Source organism: Corvus moneduloides, chromosome 4 (genome assembly GCF_009650955.1).
Source record: "Corvus moneduloides isolate bCorMon1 chromosome 4, bCorMon1.pri, whole genome shotgun sequence".
In the NCBI taxonomy this organism is placed as follows: domain Eukaryota; kingdom Metazoa; phylum Chordata; class Aves; order Passeriformes; family Corvidae; genus Corvus; species Corvus moneduloides.
In genome coordinates, this window is record NC_045479.1 from 70918707 (window position 1) to 70939675 (window position 20969).

The following is a 20969-nucleotide window of genomic DNA, read 5'->3' on the forward strand; positions in this document are numbered from 1 at the left end:
AAAAGTTTATAACTAGCAGCTGTGTTGCTGCCTCTTCCCAGCGTGCCAGACTTATACCCACTTATTTTAATTACTGCATGCAGGTCATAAATTTGAATTCAGCAAATCCCAGTTGCTGTCTGTGTGGTTGTAGCTTGCAAAGATGTTCCTCTTAGAAGACAATGCAAAACCTTGGAATGCTTGAATGGCCCAGGAGAAAAGTTACTTTGGGGACAAATGTAGCAAAATGTCAATGTTTAGGTCATTGATTAGGTCAGTAGGACTTCTTTGTTTGCTGTAAAGTGGAAGCTGAGCACAGGATGAGCAGAATTCAGAGTTTGGTGTTGTCTGAACCCCTGTTCTGGTGCTGGGAAGGCAGGAGACTGAATAAATTTTTGTGTGTGGGCATCACTTTATTCTGCCCATTTAGGGTGAATCAACCCCATCTTGTGCATCTTAATTAAGGAGAAAAAGACAAGATTTTATCCGTGCCTGTGAACAAGTCTTCTTCTAGTAATGACTTAAACATGAGTTAAGGCTTTAGGAGACTATCTGAGAGTAAACTCTACTGGTCTTGCAAAGAAAGCAAATGATTATGTGTGGGACCTTCAAGGAGAATCCAAGATCCTGGCAAAGAGTGTCATATCCAAAGGTATATTCTTTTTAAATTTTTTTTTTTTATTTATTTTATTTTACAAACCCAGCACAGAAGTAATGTCTCTGCACGGTGCCTGGGGCTCCTTTGCTACTGTAGCTGTCATGTGTTAGATGAGATAAAAACCACAAGGTTTGACAGCTGGCAACTCTTAGAGATCTTGTGGAAAGCTGAAAATGTCTACTTTGGCAGACGTGGTAAACTGCACACTGAGCAGTTAACATTCTGGTTTTTCCACGTTTCCCTACAGAATTTCATGGCCGAGGAGGGTGTAGGTGTCTGCTTGCTCTTCGTGAGCCATCCCCAGGGCAAGCACATTCACGTTGGTCTGGATTATGACTTGAATCCATGTTGTCCTTAAAGCTGTGCATCACTGTGGGAAGTGGTGCCATCATACTGTCCCCAGGAGGTGGCACTGGCAGAGCAGAGCCGCGTTTGTAGTGGGAGAAGTAGCTGCTCTTAGGGGTCTGTCAGCCCCTTGCTGCTGTCGGCAGTGACACTCCGTGGTTTTGGTGTCACAGGGTTGGGTTCTGCCTGAGAACTCACAAACCATGGGCTTGAGCCTGAATTATCAATGCTCAGGAGTGTGGCAGAGCTGGACTTGGCACGTGGTTGGTGTTCAGCAGCAGGTCCAGAAATTCCTTGCAAAAGCTCAGCCCTGATCCCCTCTTGGCATCCGGGGAGAGGACACCGGACCACAGAAGCTGGTTGCAGAAATCAGGGAGAAGGCTGCAAACAGGATTTTCTTTTTTATTTTTTTTTTCCTGGTGCTGTTTTACACTTGGCCATATGTTGGAAGTGTTTGTAAAATGCTTTAGGATCCTTTGAGAAAGGAACGTGATGTTTAACTGGCAGAAAATGTTGCTATTATGCAGCTTCTAAACATAGTGTTTTGCAAACTGCACATCCTGGAATAAATTTTTCTCCTCACAAAAGCTTTTTGCAGCACACCTGCTATTTTGTTGTTCCCTGCTTTTCAGAAAACACGTTGATCCTTGAAGAAAAATAAATACAGACAGGATTTTCAAGGATGTTTGAATGTCTTAGGAGCACAAATCCTTCCAAAAGGCCACAACCCAAGGACATGAGTCCTTTGCTGTGTCTGCTCTGATTTCACGTTACTGTTGGGATGCCCCTACACTTGGTTTGGTACTGGTCATAAATGATGGCTTGGGCTTCAGGGGACACCTGATAAAATGGTCAAGGCTTGTTGTGCATAAAGATGGTCAAAGGGTTATTGGGGCCTGATACCAAGTTGTGTGGAAGAATTTCAGTGGTTTGCTTCAATGCTGCCATTGCTGGTGCTCTCTAAGACAAACACAGCCCTATTACTACAAATCAGTGCATATTTTAGAGTTTCAGCCCAGCAGCTTGTGTAAGGTGAATGGATTTAGTTTCCTGGAGAGAGGCAGACAGGAGGTCCTGTAGATCCTCTCTGACTTCCCATTCTGCTTCCTCCAGTCTCCTGTGGGTCCCATGCAGATGTCGTGGATCCTCACCTCAGACACCTCTGTTTGGGGAACTAAATCCCACCCAGGATTTGGGGTGCTCATCATCTTTCCATGGATTTTGCATATTGGCATCCTATTCCCAATTCCTATGAAGTGGATCCTGATGGCTGCCTTGGATGGAGCTGTTGCCAGCCACATCCCTAAACCAAACTCTGATAAATTGCTTGAAGGCCACTTAGGAGAGAGAGGTGTTACCTAACACAGGTGGAAGTTCCTGATTCATAGCCTTTGGTCCCATTCCTCTTGTTTTCCACCCTGCTCTCCTTCCCCAAAGTTGTTTGTTTTTTCCAGCTCAAAATCTTTCTGGCAAAAAAACCCCCTCTGCATTATGCCCAACCTAATGTTCCCCTATTTCTGACTGGTGTTTCTGGATGTCTCCTGTTACCAGTTAATAGAGTAAGACTAATGACATGGAAGGAATTGGCTGGGACAAATCTCTCCTAAGGAGACTGATGGAGGGACCATCCACCATCCAGGCAAGAGCTGCCCCTGAAATTCAGGACAGAGTGATGCTTCTAGTTCTGCACTCACAAGCCTGAAGACAAATGTTAAACAGGACTCCTTCCTACCAAAAAAATACGTTTTTTCCATTGGATGAATTGTGCATTTTAGTAATGACAGTAAGATTGACACTTTCTCCAAGACCTTGATTTTTTTTTTACTAAAGGAAGGCAGCGTCTCTCAGAATTTGGTAAACACTTTGGGTGTTTTTGAGTGTTCTCTTCTAGTGTTCTGTATTCTGGAAGAGTTTAAGTTAGAGAAACCCATGGGATACTTTCAACTAGTAGGCAATCCTGACCTGGCTGCATGAGTAGCCTTGAAGTCCAGCAGGGTTTTACTGTCTTCATCCCCCCTCAGTTGATGGGCACGTGCTGATGCAGCAGCTTAAAATGAGCACGCCTTTGGTTTCCTTTGGAAGCCAAATCCCAATCCCGAGCCCCTTCATGCCCTGATGGCTTGGCTGGCCCTGGCTCCGCACGCTGCGCTTTAATAACCTGCGAGTTGCTGTTTTGCCTGCAGGCTGCCAGATTATTTATACTCCATCTGTTCTTCCCCACCCGTGGGCTCACCAGCCCTTTTCCACGGCTCCTGTTTGCCTGGCTGGGAGACAGCCATGGCTTCCCAATCCCTCTGTTGTTCCGCTCCCTTTTGACCCACTCTTGCCTCAGCTCTGTTAAAAGCATTTATCTTTGTAAGTCCCAAGGGGTACCACAAAGGGAGTAAGGATGTCTCTGATGCCAAAGGGTGAGTTGGAGCCTGGTGGTACCTCTGTGAGCAGTGAACAGCTCTAACCCTCTCCAGCTCCGTCCTGACTATGGGCTGTGCAAGGATTCGGGTTGGGAGAGCAATCCAAGGAGGTGGGTGAAGCCAAGCCCTGTCTGAGGTGCCCCCAGGGTCTGTTTGGCAGCACCATATCAAAGTCAGGGTTGGGAGAGAAATGCCAAAGGCAGTTGAAGCCAAGCAGATGGGCTGAGTGAGAACCAGGTCCCTCAGCCCTCCTTGTCCCCCTGGCATGTGTAATTTTCTCCATTGCATGCTGGGGTCTCTCAGGATGGGGAGAGGTCAGCAAAAGAGCCTGGTTTAGTTTACTTACTGCGTCCAGGCTTGGTTTGAGGGAGGTTGTGGCATCCTGAGCTCTTGCCTTCTGCATCCTTGGGCAGTGTTTTCCACTGAGAGGGGCTGATGTGCACCTACAGCAGCATGTACAGGGTTGGGTGAGAGCTAAAAGTCACCCACTTAGGGCATTTTTCATGGGAATGTAGTGATAGGGCAAGGGGGAATGGCTTAAAACTGAAAGAGGGAAGGTTTAGATCAGGTAATAGCAAGAAGTTCTTTCCTGTGGGGGTGGTGAGGCACTGGAACAGGTTGCCCAGAAGTTGTGGCTGCCCCATCTGTGGAAGTGTTCAAGTCCAGGTTGGATGGGGCTTGGAGCAACCTGGGATAGTGGAAGGTGTCCCTGCCCATGGCAGGGGGTTGGAATTAGATGATCTTTAAGATCCCTTCCAACCCAAACCATTCTATGAGTCTACTTTGTCTACTGTTGTATGATCTAAAGATGCCTTAATGTCTTCAAAGAAAGCAAAAGCAGCTCTGGTCCATAGCTGTTTTTCAGGCTGGTTGCAGCTCACTATGTGCATTGAACTGGCTCCTGATGCTCTCTGCTCCAACAAATTCCTATTGATTTCTCAGTAACGATTGCTGCCATGATGTTACCAAGGGCAGCCTCCGTCCCTCCTCACAGTTGAGGGGCCGTGTGTCGAGGGGGTGTGAGAAGAGATGCTGCTGGTTTCACTCTGAGCGCTCGAGTAGCTGTTCCCACCTGTGTCACCCTTTCTGTGTGACTTCACCCCCCATGAAATGGGACCTGTGTAACACAACCGCGTCTCACAACGCGTTCTCAAAGCGAATGCTTGTGAAACACTGTGGCTCTGAGATGCTAAAAAACCCAAACCAAACACGCCAAAAGAACCCCAAGTGGATGCATATCCATCTCTTTTACCTCTGCCCATGCTTCCAGCGCCCAGGCAGAGCCAAACAGGTGCTGTGTGGGAGGGGATCTTTGCCCTAATGCCATCTGCGGCGGGCTGAGCCATACGGAGAAGGTGTGCTTGGATTTCGACCGGCTACTCTGCAATGTTGCTGTTTCTATGGCAACTATTTTTTATTCAACAAGAGGAGCTTAAAATCCGTAGGGCTAAATCCAGTCCTCGGCAGAAGCATTTGCAGTTTTTCAAGGGGCTCTTCAGTAGGTGCAGTTTGTAGCTGGCTCTCGTTGCTTCAGGGTCGTGGTGTCTCTAAAACCTCCCTCCCAGCACCCTTTCCTCATCATCCCAGCCCACATCTCTACATTTTGGTCTTCCTCTGCTGGCTCTTGTCAGAACAAGGGGACAGTTTGCACGTGCTGTGTCTTACGGGGTATTTCTGTCTCCCTGCAGAGAGTGCACCTTCAGGGAAAATTGCCCTGCGTTTAGCAAAGGAAGTTGGTGAATCACAAACAAGGCTGATTCATCTACAAATAATGCAGAGAGTTGCATTTGGTAGCGTTTCTTTCTTTATTTCCCTTCTTTTTTCTCAATAAAAAAACAAATGCCAGATTCCTGTGGAGGCAGTTTAACCACTGCTATTACTGTGTTTGTGCCTGGTTACCACACATGAGCTTTGTGATTAAAATTAGGCAATTAGAAACAGCCAGTTTCTTGGAGAAATCAGAGAAAACACAGAGGGGAAGTGATTTCTTCAAAAACAAAAACCAAATCAACTAAGATATTCTCATTCATACCAGGTGGGGCTGGCTTCTGTGTCCTTTATTAAAGTAAACCAGGAGAGATGGGACTGAAGGCAAGAGCATTTCCTGCTTTTACAGTTAAAGGAGGCTCAGGTCAATCGTTTATTAAGTGGTCAGTGTTTCTAATCAGCCTCTCAACCTTGCAACTTTTCAGCATTCAGACTTAGTTCTGAATTTTGCATGAAGCTGCAGTTTTGTAATTTGTGTGCATCTGACTGTCCTGGACCAAAAGAGCCCTGACTTTTAAGAATATTTGAAAGTTAGCCTCTAATTTGAAAATTAGGTTCAAATGAGAGCCTTTTGCTCTTATCTATACACTGTGTAAGCTGCTGTATTTAAAATTACATTATTCCAGTGGTCTTCAGCAGAATGGGCTAAAAGTGGGCATTTTACAATCCGAAGGTGATGCCTTTCCTGGGGTTTGGGGACACAGAGCAACCAGTCCTGAGTGCAGCTTCCCTGACTGTCACAGACAAAAGCAGCTTAGCCAGGTCCCCCCGCTCTATCAGCTTTACCCAGTGCACTGTAAAATTGCCTGAGCTCCATTCTTGTGACGTGGACAAAATAGACTTTATTTATACCTAAATGACATTTGTTGAGCAGAAATGACATTTGTTGACCTGGTATTTAGGTGCCAGGTCAGGCAAATGGCTGTGATGATTTTGAAGTCTCTCTGAGTTGATCACCTAAAGCTAATACTTAGTGACTTAATTATCAGGACTTAAGCAAGTCACCCATACAGGTACTTCACTTCCCTAAGGCTTACTCGCATCTTTTAAGAGTTGGAACGCTTTTCTAAATCTGTGGATCTCTTTTGGAGTGACATTTAGGCTGCCATGTCACCTGGCATTTCTGAAACCTGCACTACTGGTGGTAGTTTCTCAGCTGAGAAGCAGAAAGCTGCGTGGCTATCTCAGACCCTAAAGAAGAGGGTTGGGAATTTGGAGCCTGTTTCTCCTCCCAGCACTGTTCCTGACTTGTTACTTGACCTCCAGACATAGCAGTTCCTAGCCCTGCGTGCGATGCTGGGTACACTGAGCTGTTGCAAAGCTCATCAGTATTTTTTGCAGAAAAATTACAGAAGCACAAGCCATGTGAAGATGGAAATGATGGTGCAGATGTGTATCAAAGCAGGGCTGTCTTTCAGGTGGCCCAGAGAGTCACAGCCTGTGCATTTGCAAATGCACCCTGCTCTAAAGCTGTGAGCATGGGACTGAGTTTAATTGCTTTTTGGGGATTATAGTGAGAGCTGTGACAGCTCTGGCTTTTGCCAGTGGGTTTGGACTGTGAGTGACAGACGTTCATTGAGGGGTTTTGCAGTGCTCCACTCATTACCCGTGAGCTGTAATCCATCATGTTAGAGATTGTGACCCTTGGAGTGAGCAGCTGTGCTGCCCATGCCACATTAATTTGTTGAATGTTTTGTGGCATCATTTTTCACACTGCTCTAAGGGACTCTCCTGCATCCTTGCTGATTGTCAACCCAGTTTATTTGGCTGCTCCTCAGCAGCCAGAGGGTGTTTCCATTGCCCCCTCAGGGCTTGTGAACCCCAGGACAGGCAGTCTATTGGTATGAATTACATAATCACAGAATCGTTGACTGACTCAGTTTGGAAAACACCTCCAAAATTGAGTCCAACTATTAACCCAGCACTGCCAAGCCCACCATGTCCCCAAGTGCCACATCTACTCAACTTTTAAATCCCTCCAGAGATGGTGACTTCCCTGGGCACCCTCTCCCAGTGCCTGACATTCAGTGTAGAAATTTTTCCTAATATCCAGCCCAAACTTCTGTGTGGTCAGTGAGGCTGCTCCTGGGAAGCACTGACTGCCAGTAGGAGTAAAGGCTCACGATGCATGGGGCTATAAAATGCTCCAGCTAGTCAAAACTATTCTGCCTGTTGAGCTCCATTTCAAAGAAAATTGAAAGTCACTTGGAGAAGTTGCTGAAAAATAATGGCTGGTGAAATCCTCACTGGTGGCATTGAATGCTGTGAAGCAGCAGCAAAGGGTTGAATTCTGCCACCCATAATCATTTCAGGCATTTCTTTTGTTCAGCTGCAGAGCCCAGCGGGGACCAGGAGAAAGTCTCACCCCTCCAGTCCTTTCCCTGTAGCTGCTTTTATTAAACAGGCGTCGTTCCTGTCAATGTGAATAAAGGGAAGAGAGAGCAGTTCATTATCCAGTGTATCACTTTGAGTCTAATACTAATTAAAAGCTTTGCCATCACTTCTCTGGAACCTATTCTTAGAAATTATGTAAATTAATTGGAGTTTTGAAGAGGAGCATATGCCAAATCCTAAGTAATTCCCTGCTGGCTGAGGCAGCTCCAGCACTGGAACCGGAGAACGGCATCAGGAATCTTTTTTCTTTCCTTTTGTGGCTGCAAAAATATAGAGCTGCTTTGGTAAATTTTGATGATTCTCTTTAGTCAGTATACGAGACAGATCAAATATCCAGACCCTGACCATTTTCCAGAGAGGTGCGATACAAAGGCTTTTTCGCCATGAAAGCTTTTCCATCTCAAAAATGACATTTAACACAGACAGGGTTTTTACTTCCACAGCATTTCTCCAAAGAAATGCATGTTCCTGCTTCAAAGAGGATTTTGACCCTCAAAAGGGAGATGTACTTGAGATCCTGTGAACTCCCCCGTGAGTTCACTCTTGCGACTGATTTAATGGGGAAAATATTTACTTGCTATGTCGAATGACAAGGGAGATTTGATCCCAAGGTACGGAGTGCTTTTGAAGTAAAATAGCTTTAAATATTATTAGTGCATTTTTCCCCCTATCTGATTACTTTTCCCCTTTGTAAAAAAGCCAAAGCAAATAGAAGGAGAAACACCAAAGAAAATGATTCAGATAAAAAGGAGAAGCAGTATGGTTTGGTGTCAATATATTTTGGTCCTAATCAACAAATCACTTTAAAAGTTGATTAAACTACTTGCATGTTTAAAGATAAACATGATTAAGTACTTTGGTGGTTCTTGGCTTATTACATATTGAGGCTGGATCCGAGCGTGAGCTGAATCATGGAACGTTTTTGGGGAGATGCTGATTCCAGATGCACATTTTGCAAAGTTGCCTTTTCTTTTCAACCTCACCTCATATATTAAGAGACTCGGGATGTGGATGCTCAGGGAGGAGGAGGAGGCAGCCCTGCAGTCCAGATGCTTTTTTTGCCTTTAGGAGTTTGGAGTTCAGTGCTGGTGAGGTTGGATTTTTTCAGCCATCATCTTTTCCCTCTGAAGCCTTTGAAGTATTAAAGGTGGCAGTTTTTGTTAGGACCTTAAAGCTCATCTTGTTCCACTCCCTTGCCATGGACAGGGGCACCTCCCACTATCCCAGGTTGCTGGCCTTGGACACTTCCAGGGATGGACATCCACAACTTCTCTGGGCAGCCTGTTCCAGTTACTCACTACCCTCACAGTAAAGAATTTCTTCCTAATATCTGATCTAAATCTGCCTTTTTTCAGGTTAAAACCATTCCTCCTCACCCTATCATTGCATGCCCTTGTGAAAAGGATGCTCAAACTCCTGGCTGTCTGCTCCTTCCTCAGCCATTACTTCCTTGGGCTCTGGGCCATTATTGTTAAATGTTCCTCAGTTTCCTCATCAGTATTTTCTTCTGCTATGAGACTAAATCCATTACAGTTTTTTGTTTGGTTTTTTTTTTTTTGTTTTTACTGCTTTTTGGTTCTCACCAGAAAGGGTTCTGTAACACTGCAGGTTGGTAAGATGAAAACAACCATTCATTTAGCTGTGGCTGGAGCTTGTAAAAATCCTTATCTCTAGCAGCAGTTGGAATGTAAGATCCCAGAATAGAAGTTGTTAAGCCCTTACAAGTGCAGACAGTTCTTGGGAAAAGAAAGCACAATGACACACAACTCTGGATCAATAGAAAATCATTTTAGAACAAGAATACCACGTGTAGCAATGAATGTAGATGGGATTGTTGTTGCTAACCACTTATTAGATAGCAAGCTTTCTGCATGTATTTTGGAGTAGTCTGTGAGCGTGTGCTAAATATAACATCATCTCTCTTTATGCTTGTATTGGCTAATACACCAGTGGTTTAGAAATACTGTGGGACATTTTTATTGAATGAACACAAAATGCAGTCATTACCCTGGAATTAGGGTGGCAGCTTGTATGACTGTTAGATAGGGGCCACAAGGGATGGAGTAATTGGGTGTTAAACACTAAACTGGTGGCAAAGCAGGGAGTTGAATCTGGGTTGATTCTGAATTTCAGGACAGCATCCTGCTGCCATCCCCAGAGGTGCTGTGGGGAACCGTCTGCATGTAGCCTGTGGGTGCAGCTGGGTTTTTGGTCCCAGGTAGAAGTGTTTTGTTGGGCATGTACTTGCACACAGCTGCCTGTTTTCCCATCAGCACGTGCTCTTATTGCCCACATTTTGGGTCTGAGCCTTAGTCCATTTCCAGGTATTTGGAAAAAAAACCTTTCCATCTTCCATCTTGGAGACCAGCCCAGGTGCTTATTTTGGTGCCCTGCAGGTGCTGGACATCCATCAGGGTAAATAAGGGCCATGCTGAGCTGTTGGCATCCATGTTGTGCATTACCCTGGGGGGCTTCAGTTTGAGTCTTGGCACCTCTGGACTCTCAGCTGCTCCCAGAGAGTGTCAGAGGTAGAGAGGCTTTGCCCATGGGAGATTGTCAAGCAGCCATTTCTCAGCCAGGTCCTCATTTTGGTGAGCACAATCTCCTTGTGGATCCAAGTTCTGGTTGGATGCTGCTGCTGAGATGGACATACCCTGTGCTTTAGATATGATGGGCTTGGTGCTGTAGATGTGTCCTCTAGGAGAGAGGTTGTCCACTTGCTTTCTGTGATTGGGTTGGCATGAAGAGAACGTAGGACCAGCTAAGTGACAAAACACACGTGGATGCCTTCCAAATAGGTTTTCAGATGTGTTGGTTCCTTCTTGGTGTCACCATGTGTTCCTCTTCCCACAGGACCATGCTGATTTGAGAAACCACTTCTTCACTGTGGGGATGAAGCTGGAGGCAGTGAATATGAGGGAGCCCTTTCATATCTGTCCTGCATCAGTGACCAAGGTGAGTGCTCAGCAAAGAGGGGTGAAAAGAGCCTGACTGGGAAACCCTTCCTGATTTCCACCATGTTTAGAAAAAAACATGAGTGGTACTTAAGTGGCTGGAGAACACGTTAAGCAATAGGTTTAAAATCCATGGATGTTCCCAACTAATTCTTTCTTTCCCACAAGCATCACCAGCTGACTCTGTGCACTTAAAACCAATGGGGATGAGCATGTTCATGTACCCCTTGTGTGCAAAAAAAGTGGATCCCTTGTTTGTCTCCTGTCCCTCTATATGTATTTTCCCTGCACATCTGGGAAACCTTTGGAAATAAAACAGCTGAATGACAGTGGTAGCTGGATATTTAATCCACATTCTCAAAAAGATGAGAGAGGAAGACTCTGGGGTCTCCAGGATCATCTCCAGTCCCTGCTCAGCTGTGGGACCCTGACCCTCAGCGCTTTCCATTGCTCCATTTCACCCGTCTCTAAAACTCAGGGTTTGATCTCTTTGGTAGAAACACTTTGATGAAAAGGTTTAGTTGGGAGCAGGGTATTTTTAGTAGTTTGGTCCCCAGTTTGGCTCTTTTAGCTTTCCAGGTTACCTTTTGTTGTAGCAAATCTAACTCGTGATTTTGGTTCTCTTCTTTTTCACCCCTCAGGTTTTTAACAATCATTATTTACAAGTGACCATTGATGACTTGAGACCTGAACCCAGCAACATCTCGATGCTTTGCCATGCGGATTCCTTGGGAATCTTGCCAATACAGTGGTGCCTTAAAAACGGAGTCAATCTCACACCTCCCAAGGGTCTGTATTCCTTCTCAGTGATTTTTGGGTTTACTCTGAAGGAAGTTTGCTTGTTATTATTGCCTTTAAAACTATGCTGGTGGTTGCTGCAGAGCATCAGCTGAAGTATCTCAAGCCAGAGTAGTTTTCTGGAGTTACTGGGGCTGTTCTGGCTCCTACCAGCCCATGAACATGTCAGCAAACCTGTGTTGCTGGTGGATTGATGTCCCTGTGCTTCGAAGTCTGATTCAGGCGGTACCAAATCCTCGTGCATTCCTATGGAATGAATCCTAGCAATTCGTTGTGTGTGTAGAGAGCAAAAGGAGCATTAAAAGGTCCTGTTATTGTAGAGGCAAACCCTATAGCATCCACCTTGGTGCAACACCGAGGCCAAGCAAAGCTCCTAAATGTGAGTGTTTGAGCTATAAACAGCTGCCTGCCCAGGAGTGGGGAGGGATTTCCTTGGCTGTCTCAACAAATCCCAGGGCACATTGCAAGCAGTGTTCAGGTCAGGGCTAGGAGAAACAGCCTCCAGCCCTGCTATTCCCCAACTTTGTAGCAGTGCAGATAATTACTCCTGACTTCAGGCAACCACCTGTGGTGCCCTAGCAATATTTATTCGCTTGCAAAATGCGTTGGTTCCCTGGAATTTCAGGTTTTTGAAGCTGGCCAGGATGCCAGTGCTCTGATGCCAAAAATTGTTGTTGCTTGGAAGAAAGAAATGCCTCAAAAAAAAAAAAAATCAAGCTAAGTTTTGTGTATGAACATTTGTCTTCATTTTGGAAAAAGCGTGATGCTGCCAAACCCGGGGAAGGGAAGGGTTATTCCCTACCAGATTCAGAATCCTCTTATGTATGTCCAGAGTGCTTCTTCAGCACGTGTAATTTGAAATTCCCACCAAAGTCCTGGAGCCCTGTGCGTGCAGCTGCATGCAGTGCATCCATGATTGCTCTGCTGAAATAAATCTGCTCTCTGGGGCTTTAGCTCTCTCCTGCTGAAACCCAGGTGTAATGATAATGCCTGTGTAAGCACTCACTGACGCTGGCCAGAAAATTTGCTAAAAATGAAAGTATATAGAATATTTTAGGGTTTTTCCACCCAAATTCATGTGCAGCTTGCCCCAGGCAGGATAATTAACTGAAGGAGACCATAGGCCAGACATTTCTCTTGATGGGGTCACGGCCTAAAAATTTCCAATCCATGCTGATACAAAGCCTATCTGAGGTGGTGTTTTATGGGTCAAGTGTGTGTGAACTCTCTTTTAGATGCCAGCATTTTAAGACATATCTGAAATATCTGTCATGGGAATATTTTTCAACTTGGACAGGCAGTTACCTGGTCCAGTGAAAGGGATCCCTGCTCTTGGCAAGGGGTGGAACTGGGTGACCTTCTAAGGCTCCTTCCAACCCAAACCGTTCTGTGATTCTGTGAGCTGGTGTGATGCCTGGTTATTGGGATCCACCTGGGCACCTGAGAAAGTGTAGAAAGCCTCTCCTTATTCCCCTGGTGAAAATAAAATTTGCTTTCTGCTGTGAGATCAGAAATCCTGGGGGGAAGCTATTAAAAAGGCATAAAGCCAGTGGCAGATAGATGCATTCTATATGTTGCTGTATTTTTATACTTTGTACGAGGGCTGCATGTCCAAACTGAATTTTATCACCTTAGAAACCTTTTCTATGGGCAGAAAAAGTTTTTTGAGTTACTCAAATGCAATCAGGTATTAGAATGAGTTATTTGAGAATAAAACAAACACAAACTAAACACAACAAAAACCCATAAACCACGAAAAAAAAAAGAAAGCAGAGGGAAAGTGAAAAGCATCCAAACCCCTTCTGGAGGTGCTAGACTTCTCTGAGCAGAATAATAGCAGCTTTGGGTAAAAAAATATGACCAGGACTGATCTGAGAGGGCAGCAGTGCTGTGGAAGTGAGGAAGGTTGTGGTGTGAGCTGGCTGCCGATGAGCAGATCTGCCGAGGAGGAAATCCCACCATTTCCACCCTGGACAGCTCTGCCTGCCCTGGAGTGTAAGGAATTGCTGCTTCTTGCTCCTGCTGCCCCAGGGGTCACACATTTCCCCACCAACATCACCCCTAATGGAGAGGAAGTTGACAATACTTGTTCACAAAAAGGGTTGTTAAGCATTGGAACAGGGGAGGGTGGAATCACCAGTCCTGGAAATATTGCAAAAACATGTAGGTGTGGCACCTGGGGACATGGCTTAGTGGTGGCTTTGACAGTGCTGTGTTAATGACTGGACTTGATGATCTTAGAGGTCTTTTCCAACCTAAATGATTCTGAAATTCTGTTTAGCGTTGCCCAGGTGTCTCTCCCTGTTCAAAGGCAGGAAGCTCCCATGATGAAAAGGGTGGCAATGGAAGGAGTACCTTTTCTTTTTGTGGAAAGAATTTCTTTGCTGTTTTCTGGGCTTGGGTTTTTTGGTTGATTTACGGTTTACAAGGAGGTTTTCTGATTGTAAAATTACTGATTTTATTTCATGAGAACAATGTGCCAGGTTGGGGTATTGGAGTTCAGAGTCCTTTATTTGTCTGATATCCATTCTCTTGCCTTTTTGCCTATCAGGGCTTTATTGAAGCCAAACAAAGAGTAAATGGGTCATGAACAGGAGGTGCAAATATTTGCTACTCGAAATAGAGAGCAGTATTTTCCTGTACAGTGCCAGAAATGAATACCCATTAACTGCTGCTGTATAAACATTGAACAAGCTCTGTTTATATTTATTAGAGCTGGATTTATAGACCACTTCCCTTTAGAGTAACAACCATTGTTTTATGAGCTATTAAGTGGGGGAAAAAACATTTTGATAATGCTCCTAGCTGTAAAGCTTACTAAGGAAATGCCACTTCCAAAACCTCCAGTACGTTTGTATTGTTATATTTGCTCCTGATTAGGCTGCTGGGCTCTTCCATGCCCAGAGCTGAGATGGCAAACACAGTGAAAGGTGTTGCATGTTTGAGGAGCGGCAGCTGAGTTGTGCAAACGCAGCTCTCAGTGTTGTCACTTGGGCTGGCAGGGTGTGAGTGCCGTGTGCTGATGGAGGCACTGGGTACCTGGTACCTCCCCATGTGCTGAGGGAGGCAGCTGAGAGCAGGATCACAGAATCAGGGAATCTATAAGGTTGGAAAAGGCCTCCAGTCGTGTAGGGTCATAGAGGCCAAACTTTGACTGATCCCACCTGGTCACCCAGACCAGAGCGCTGAGTGCCACGTCCAGTTGTTTCTTGACCACCTCCAGGGGTTGGGGACTCCACCACTTCCCTTGGCAGCTCATTCCAGTGCCTGACAACCCTTTCAGTGAGGAAATTCTTCCTGATATCCAACCTGGCCCTCCCCTAGAGCAGCTTAGTGCCATTTCCTCTCCTCCTGTCCCTGTTCCCTGGGAGCAGAGCCCAACTTCCCCCGGCTGCCCCCTCCTGTCAGGGACTTGTGCAGAGCCACAAGGTCCCCCCGGAGCCTCCTTTGCTCCAGGCTGAGCCCCTTTCCCAGCTCCCAGCTGCTCCTGGGGCTCCAGCCCCTTCCCCAGCTCCATTCCCTGCCCTGGACACACTCCAGCCCCTCAAGGTCTCTCTGGCCGTGAAGGCCCAGAACTGGACGCAGCCCTGGAGGTGCAGCCTTGCCGTGAAAAGGCTACGTACAGGTCAAAGCCTGTTTGAAATCAGTTCCTGGGTGTTCCCCTTCTTAGAATCCACCTTGTGCTGCAGCAGTGAGTTATTTTAAATTCTCCAGCTGCCCTCCAGGTTCCGTTCCTGCTGAAGCCTAAAGAGAAAGGTCTTCCAGTGATTCCAGTGGTGCAGGACCAAGCCAGCAGGTGGTTGTGTGGCGACAACACAGTCAAGTTTTAGTACCTCACTGAAACCTCTTTAATGTGCCTTTTCCATCCGCTCTGCCAAGATCTGTGTAGCTTAAAATGGAGACGCAAAACCCATCCATGAGGGGTTTAAATTGGAGATAAAAAAAGAGATGGAGAAGAAGTGTGAAGAAAATACTGTTGAAGAAATTGTTAAAAAACAGTGCAGGGATATTGTTTTGTATGAAAAAAGAACATTCTTTATAAGTAACTGCTCTTTTTTTTTTCTTCCTTGTGCCTGTTTAGTTTTTTAGTTATTGTGCACTTTAATGCCCCACAGAAACAGGCATCTTAGCTCAAGGCTTTATCTTGGTAATTTGTTTGTCATGAATGCAATTACTAGGATTAGAAATCATCTTATCCCAGATACTTGGATCTTAGCAGGATGCTTGGCACGTTGTTTTCAAAAAATTTACCTACTTGTTTTTGGGATCTGGCAGACTGATAGGGGATTACACTTGGTATTCCAGTCCTTGTCCATAAAAAAAGTCACAATTTTCATTGTCATGAATGATTCATTCACATTTGATCTTGAGTGTCCCTTTTTGACTATCAATGCAAAAGGCATTTAGGGATGTTCTCTGAAATGAGGCTGTGCTGAGATGCCGGGAAGGGAGATTGAGGGGAGATTTTGGCCTTTGGGTGACTCTTGAAACTTTCCAGTGAGAGTAGTTCTGCAATAATGTCATTAGAATATCCACAGGCCCCTGGACAGGATTAGCACTCACTGTTTTCAAGCCCTGTAAAAAATAGAGACTAAGACACAGGCAGAAAAAGGCCCCAAAAAGCAAATTTAAAAACCCATTTCTGTCCGAAGAATTTATTGCCTAAATAGCCAAGTAAGAATAGTGGGTGCACAGAGGTCTGATTTGTCTTTCTGTGATGCGACTCCTTGAGAGATGCTCAAGTAAATGAATCCCTTTATTTTACCTTGAAGCAGAGGCTGAAGGGATCATCTGCTTGCTGAGACTGGGAGATCTGTGCTCATTTTCCAGCTCTGCTCCAGATTTCTGTAACATTTTTACTGTGATGGGGTTCAGCTCACACACCCTGAGCTGCTGGACAGTCAGTCAGGGAGGGTATGTCGATGAAGAGAGGAGAATTTATCTCCTGCTTTGAAAGAGAGGATGGATCAGCTTCTGATTGTGCTGATCCTCTCCCTGTCCCCTCCTGAGGGACCAGCAAATAACCCATGTCCAGACCCATCTTTTGGACATCTGAAAGGAGAAGAAAGAAGTCCGTGACTAGCCCCATGTGGAAATTTGGGACAGTGGCACTTCTCATTAGTTATGGGTTTATTGAAAGTTGGGAGATGCTAACAGAAAAGGGAAAATAAGGAAAATAATTATGTCTTACTACTTTTTAGTGGAGACTTGGCAGTGAAATGCAGGAGGTGTGTGAGTGGAGGCTAGAGAAGCCATTGTCTCTCACAGTATACAAGCTGACACTGCACAGGTCACTGAGGCAGGATGAGATGCTGAAACACAGATGTTCATCTGCTTGGGGCACATTTTGTCCTCTGTGATGTGGAGTGGTGGCTGATGGCTCTTTTTGTTTTGTCCCCCTGCAGGTTATTCTGGTCAGGACTTTGACTGGGCAGACTACCAGAAGCAGTGCGGAGCCGAGGCAGCACCTCACCTGTGCTTTAGAAATGTAAGTTCTTCCTTTTGCTCCAGTCCATCCATGTGAAACAAAACACATGTTTGTTTCACATTGTTGCTGCTGCAAGACTTTGGGAGGTTCCCCCAGGCTGCTTTAGGAAGGAAACTGGAGGAATGTTCCAGGTCTCCAGCCCTAAAAGAGAAAAAGCTTGTTTTAGTCTTGCCTTTATCTGCAATTATCCTGCTCTTCATCCCCTATCTGGTTGTGTACAGCACAAAAAGGATCTCAGCTGGTTATTGCAAGTAATTCAAGTGCTACTAAAAATAATCTAGGTAAAGAAATTGCATGGTACCATTTGCTCCTTTTCACATTTCGGGTGTTTTCTCTGTATCCCAGGGGGCATACATTTAACCAAACCACATGTATTTTAAGCTAAATGTGTGTTGAAAATGTGTGAGAGAAGTGATTAACCCTCACGGATGCTTTGGTCTTTGGGACAGTTCATGTCCTTCCTTGATGCAGCAACAGTGATGTGAGAGTGATGGATGCCATTAAGATTCACAGCTTTTGAAATAATCTTTTGCCGACTGTTTTATGGCAATAACAGTCCTGTGTGGCTTGATCTGACAGGTGTTCATCACTTGGGGAAAGGCAGATGTAGCCTTCTGCCTCTTCCAGTAACCTGGTGCTCTTCTTCATGTGCCCATCAACTGATGGAGGTTAAGATCCTGTCTGTAACTGAAAATGTTCCTGATGGTGGTACCTAAATGTTACTAGTGTACCTAAAATGAGCACAGAAGGCTTTGCAAAATAAAGTGGTGGTGTGAATGATGGACAGGCAGGTATCTGTAGGAATTGTACAGCTTTTCACTGTACTCAGAGGTCACAGGACTGAGGGATGGGGTGTTCACGGAAAACAGAACGGAGACAGGCACCAGCTGCGGTTTTCCATGGCCTCCCTCATCTGCCTGGGGCAGCCTGGCTTGGAAGCTTTGATGGTGAATTGGTGATTTTTTTTCTTGATGAACTTAGAAGACCTGTACCATGAAGAGAGTCATGAACAGAGTTACTCTGGTTTGACCTGGGAGTCAAACCAGAGTAAGGATTTCTTTGCCCCATTTGTTGTGCTGTCCTACGCAGAACCCTCTTCCTGAATGAACTTCAGGCAAAGATTTCCAGCAGTGCTGAGAGAAGTGGGGCAGTGCTGCCTAACACCAGTACAGTGGGGCTATTTTTGCATTTCTTGTGTCCTGCAAGCACCCCTGCCTTTTCTTTACATCTCTCTTCATGTTGCCACGTAATGGATCTGTTCTCTCAGCACTGGCAGCCTTGAGAAAAGTCTCTGCATAATATCCTCTAAGATTAAGTCAGGTCTGAGCACTTTCTTTATCCTTTTTTTCTTTTTTTTTAAGGAAACATTCACCAGATGAGCATGTGTCTGTTACTCTTTCACTCTTAATAACACGATTCTTTGCAGAGGGAACTGCTCTGTTGTCACTTGTGCAGCCTCCTGGCTGGTTGGTCCCCTTGATTTGTGGCTGTGAGGGGCTCTTTGATGGAAGCTTTTTTCATCTCCCACCTCGTGCAGGCAGACGTGGTGCTGGCAGTGAAGGTGCTGTAGCTGTTTTCCCGGGAGGGATTTTTAACAAGGAGAGGCAGTTATGAAATGGATTGACGTGCCCAAATGCTTAGTAAAATAAACTCCACCTAACTGTTTTGCCATTGATTCTGTACAAATGAGCCTCCAGCACCAATTGCAATGAAAGGAGCTGGGGTGATGATAAATGGCGTTTCCTTGTTAGGGAACATAAAAGGCATTTAAACAAACTCAGCCTGCATTCCTGCAGCCCTGGCCATTAGCAGCTTTTACAGGGTGAAGCTGATCTGCGTGCTGAGCAAGGCTTGAGGCAGTCCAAACTGTGTGAGAGTAGCAGCATGTTCTTGGATGGGAAAGAGACCAAAGCCACGAGGTTTTAGTCTGTAAAAGAGCTCTCAATGACTGTTCAAAGTGAAGTGCCCATGGCCCTTGGTGTTGCACTAACAGGAGAAGGGTTGAATTTGAGCCTGGCTTCCAGTTTCTCACATAGGATGAGAGGTTGGTGTCATTTTGAGTCAGTGACAGTTATTACCCATCCCAATTATTGTTAGCAAAAAATCCCATCCCAGAGGGGTAAACCTTTCTACTGTGTGCAGAGAGATGCAGAGCAGATGGGACAGAGGGGAGGAAAATCCAAGGAAGGGAAGCCCTGGCATGGCCACAGGTATTGCATTAGTGAGTTTTCAGGGATGGTGCTGCGGGAGATAACTGGGAAGGGACTGAGCATAAGTGACAGTAGGGGACACTGGAAGGAACAGTGGCAGTGAGCACAACTGGATCTATCTACACTCCAGCCAATGACCTCATGTACCTGGAAGCCTTGTTCATTGAACTGAAAATAGAATCACAGGATGGTTTGGGTTGGAACGGACATTGAAGACTGTCTAGTTCCAATCCCCCCATCCCATGGGCACTGCTTCCACCCACTAGATTGGGTTGCTCAGGGGCCCATCCATGAAAACTCCATGAAGAGAAGGTTACTCAAATTTCTTCAGCTTCAGTCGGCTTGGGTGACTGAATATATGAAGAGGTTTCTCTGGTCTCAGGCAAGATGGTTTTTTGCTTTATAAGGTTTCTCCTAGCAAGGTGAGAGATGCTTAAGCACAGGAGTTCTGGGAACCCTCTGGGTAATATCACATTAACAGCAAATGCATCACTGGCAAGCATTCAAACATGCTTGGAGCTGATGTGGAACAACTTCCTCCCAGTCTCCTAAGAGTTAGGGATAGGGGTAGAACATGACATGCATTGCATCATTGATTTGCTGTCGTAACTGATTTTTCATGTGGGTGGCATGGGCTCCTCTCTCCACAAGTCCACAGGTCCCTGCCAGGAGCCTGCTCCAGCACAGACTTCCCAGAGAGCCCCAGCCTCTTTTGGGTACCCATCTGCTCTGGCATGGGGTCCTCCAGGGGCTGCAGGTGGATCTCTTCTCCCCTGTGGACCCCCGTGTGCTGTGGGGACACAGCTGCCTCACCATGGGCTGCACCAGCCCAGCTCTGATTTGCCTCGGGATGCCTTTGCATTCTTCAGGGTATCCTGCCCTTCCAGTGGAAAGCAAACCATGCTCAATTTATGCTTCCCAGCAGACAGTCTGGTTGGAGTTGTGCTGCACTGCTGTGTTTCAGCATTGGCTCTTGACTCTTTCAGACGTCCTTCAGCCGTGGCTTCACCAAGAACATGAAGCTGGAGGCGGTGAACCCCAGGAACCCTGCAGAGATTTGTGTGGCTTCCATCACCTCGGTGAAAGGCCGGTTGATGTGGCTGCACCTGGAAGGTACGTGCTCTAAAGGCTGCTTGTGTTTGTCTGCTTCACTGACTCTCTTAATTTTGTCCTTCATCCTCTGCACAAAATTGCTCACTCCAGCTTTTCAGTTTTATACACATTGACCAATAATGTGTCGTGAGGAATTACATTTCCCTGCTCTTTCTCTGGGGGAGCTGCAAGCTCTTCCACCCTCCGATCCACAAGGTCTTTATCACCATGATAACAACCTCCTCCCTGCCATCATGATACACCTTCATCCTGGGAGTGGAAGTTTGCCTCACTTGTGCAGCTGAGACTTCCACAGCAATTCCCAACCTGACAATTTGTACAAGAGGAGAGGTCTCCAATCAAAGCCCTTAGAGTTGGTGAAAACACTGCCAGGTAACCCCGAGTATCATAGTTCCTCCTGAGTGTTCGTTTTTGGTAGAGCTGTGTGCAATGGCAGGTTTTGTTTTTTTTCTCTAAGATAATTGTTTGCCTTCTAGCTCAACGTAGCAACAGCTCATCTGCAGCCTGGTCTGGACACAGGGCAAATATTTTTTTATAAGAGCTGGAATCAACACTCATTTGAAATTCCATTCTCACTAAGGCTGTTGTTGAATTTACCCCCATCTGGGCAAGGAATCTGACCCATTTTGGCAACTTCTTTTCTTAAATGACCAGGTACCTTCACTTGTATATGCCAAAGACGTGGATAGATGCAGGAAGAGGGCAACACACTCCCATCTTGCTTCCTTCTCTCATCTCTTTCTCCCTGCCTTTTACTTTTTAATTTCTTAAAGGACGTCTTTTTACAACTTAGCATAAAGACACCCTGTGTGCATCTCCTTTCTTTTGAGTTCTGATATATAGATGCTTTAA

The 20969-nt window shown here is 45.7% G+C and overlaps 1 protein-coding gene across 2 annotated transcripts in view; it reads left to right on the plus strand.

Moving 5' to 3' along the window:
• Positions 1–20969, plus strand: part of SFMBT2 (Scm like with four mbt domains 2) — a 105698-nt gene that overhangs the window by 54359 nt on the left and 30370 nt on the right. For both annotated transcript variants that reach the window (XM_032106200.1, XM_032106199.1), the window contains exons 8-11: positions 10408–10509; positions 11150–11297; positions 16712–16794; positions 19991–20117. In XM_032106200.1, the coding sequence (XP_031962091.1) occupies positions 10408–10509; positions 11150–11297; positions 16712–16794; positions 19991–20117 (460 nt within the window). The remainder of the gene's footprint in view (positions 1–10407; positions 10510–11149; positions 11298–16711; positions 16795–19990; positions 20118–20969) is intronic.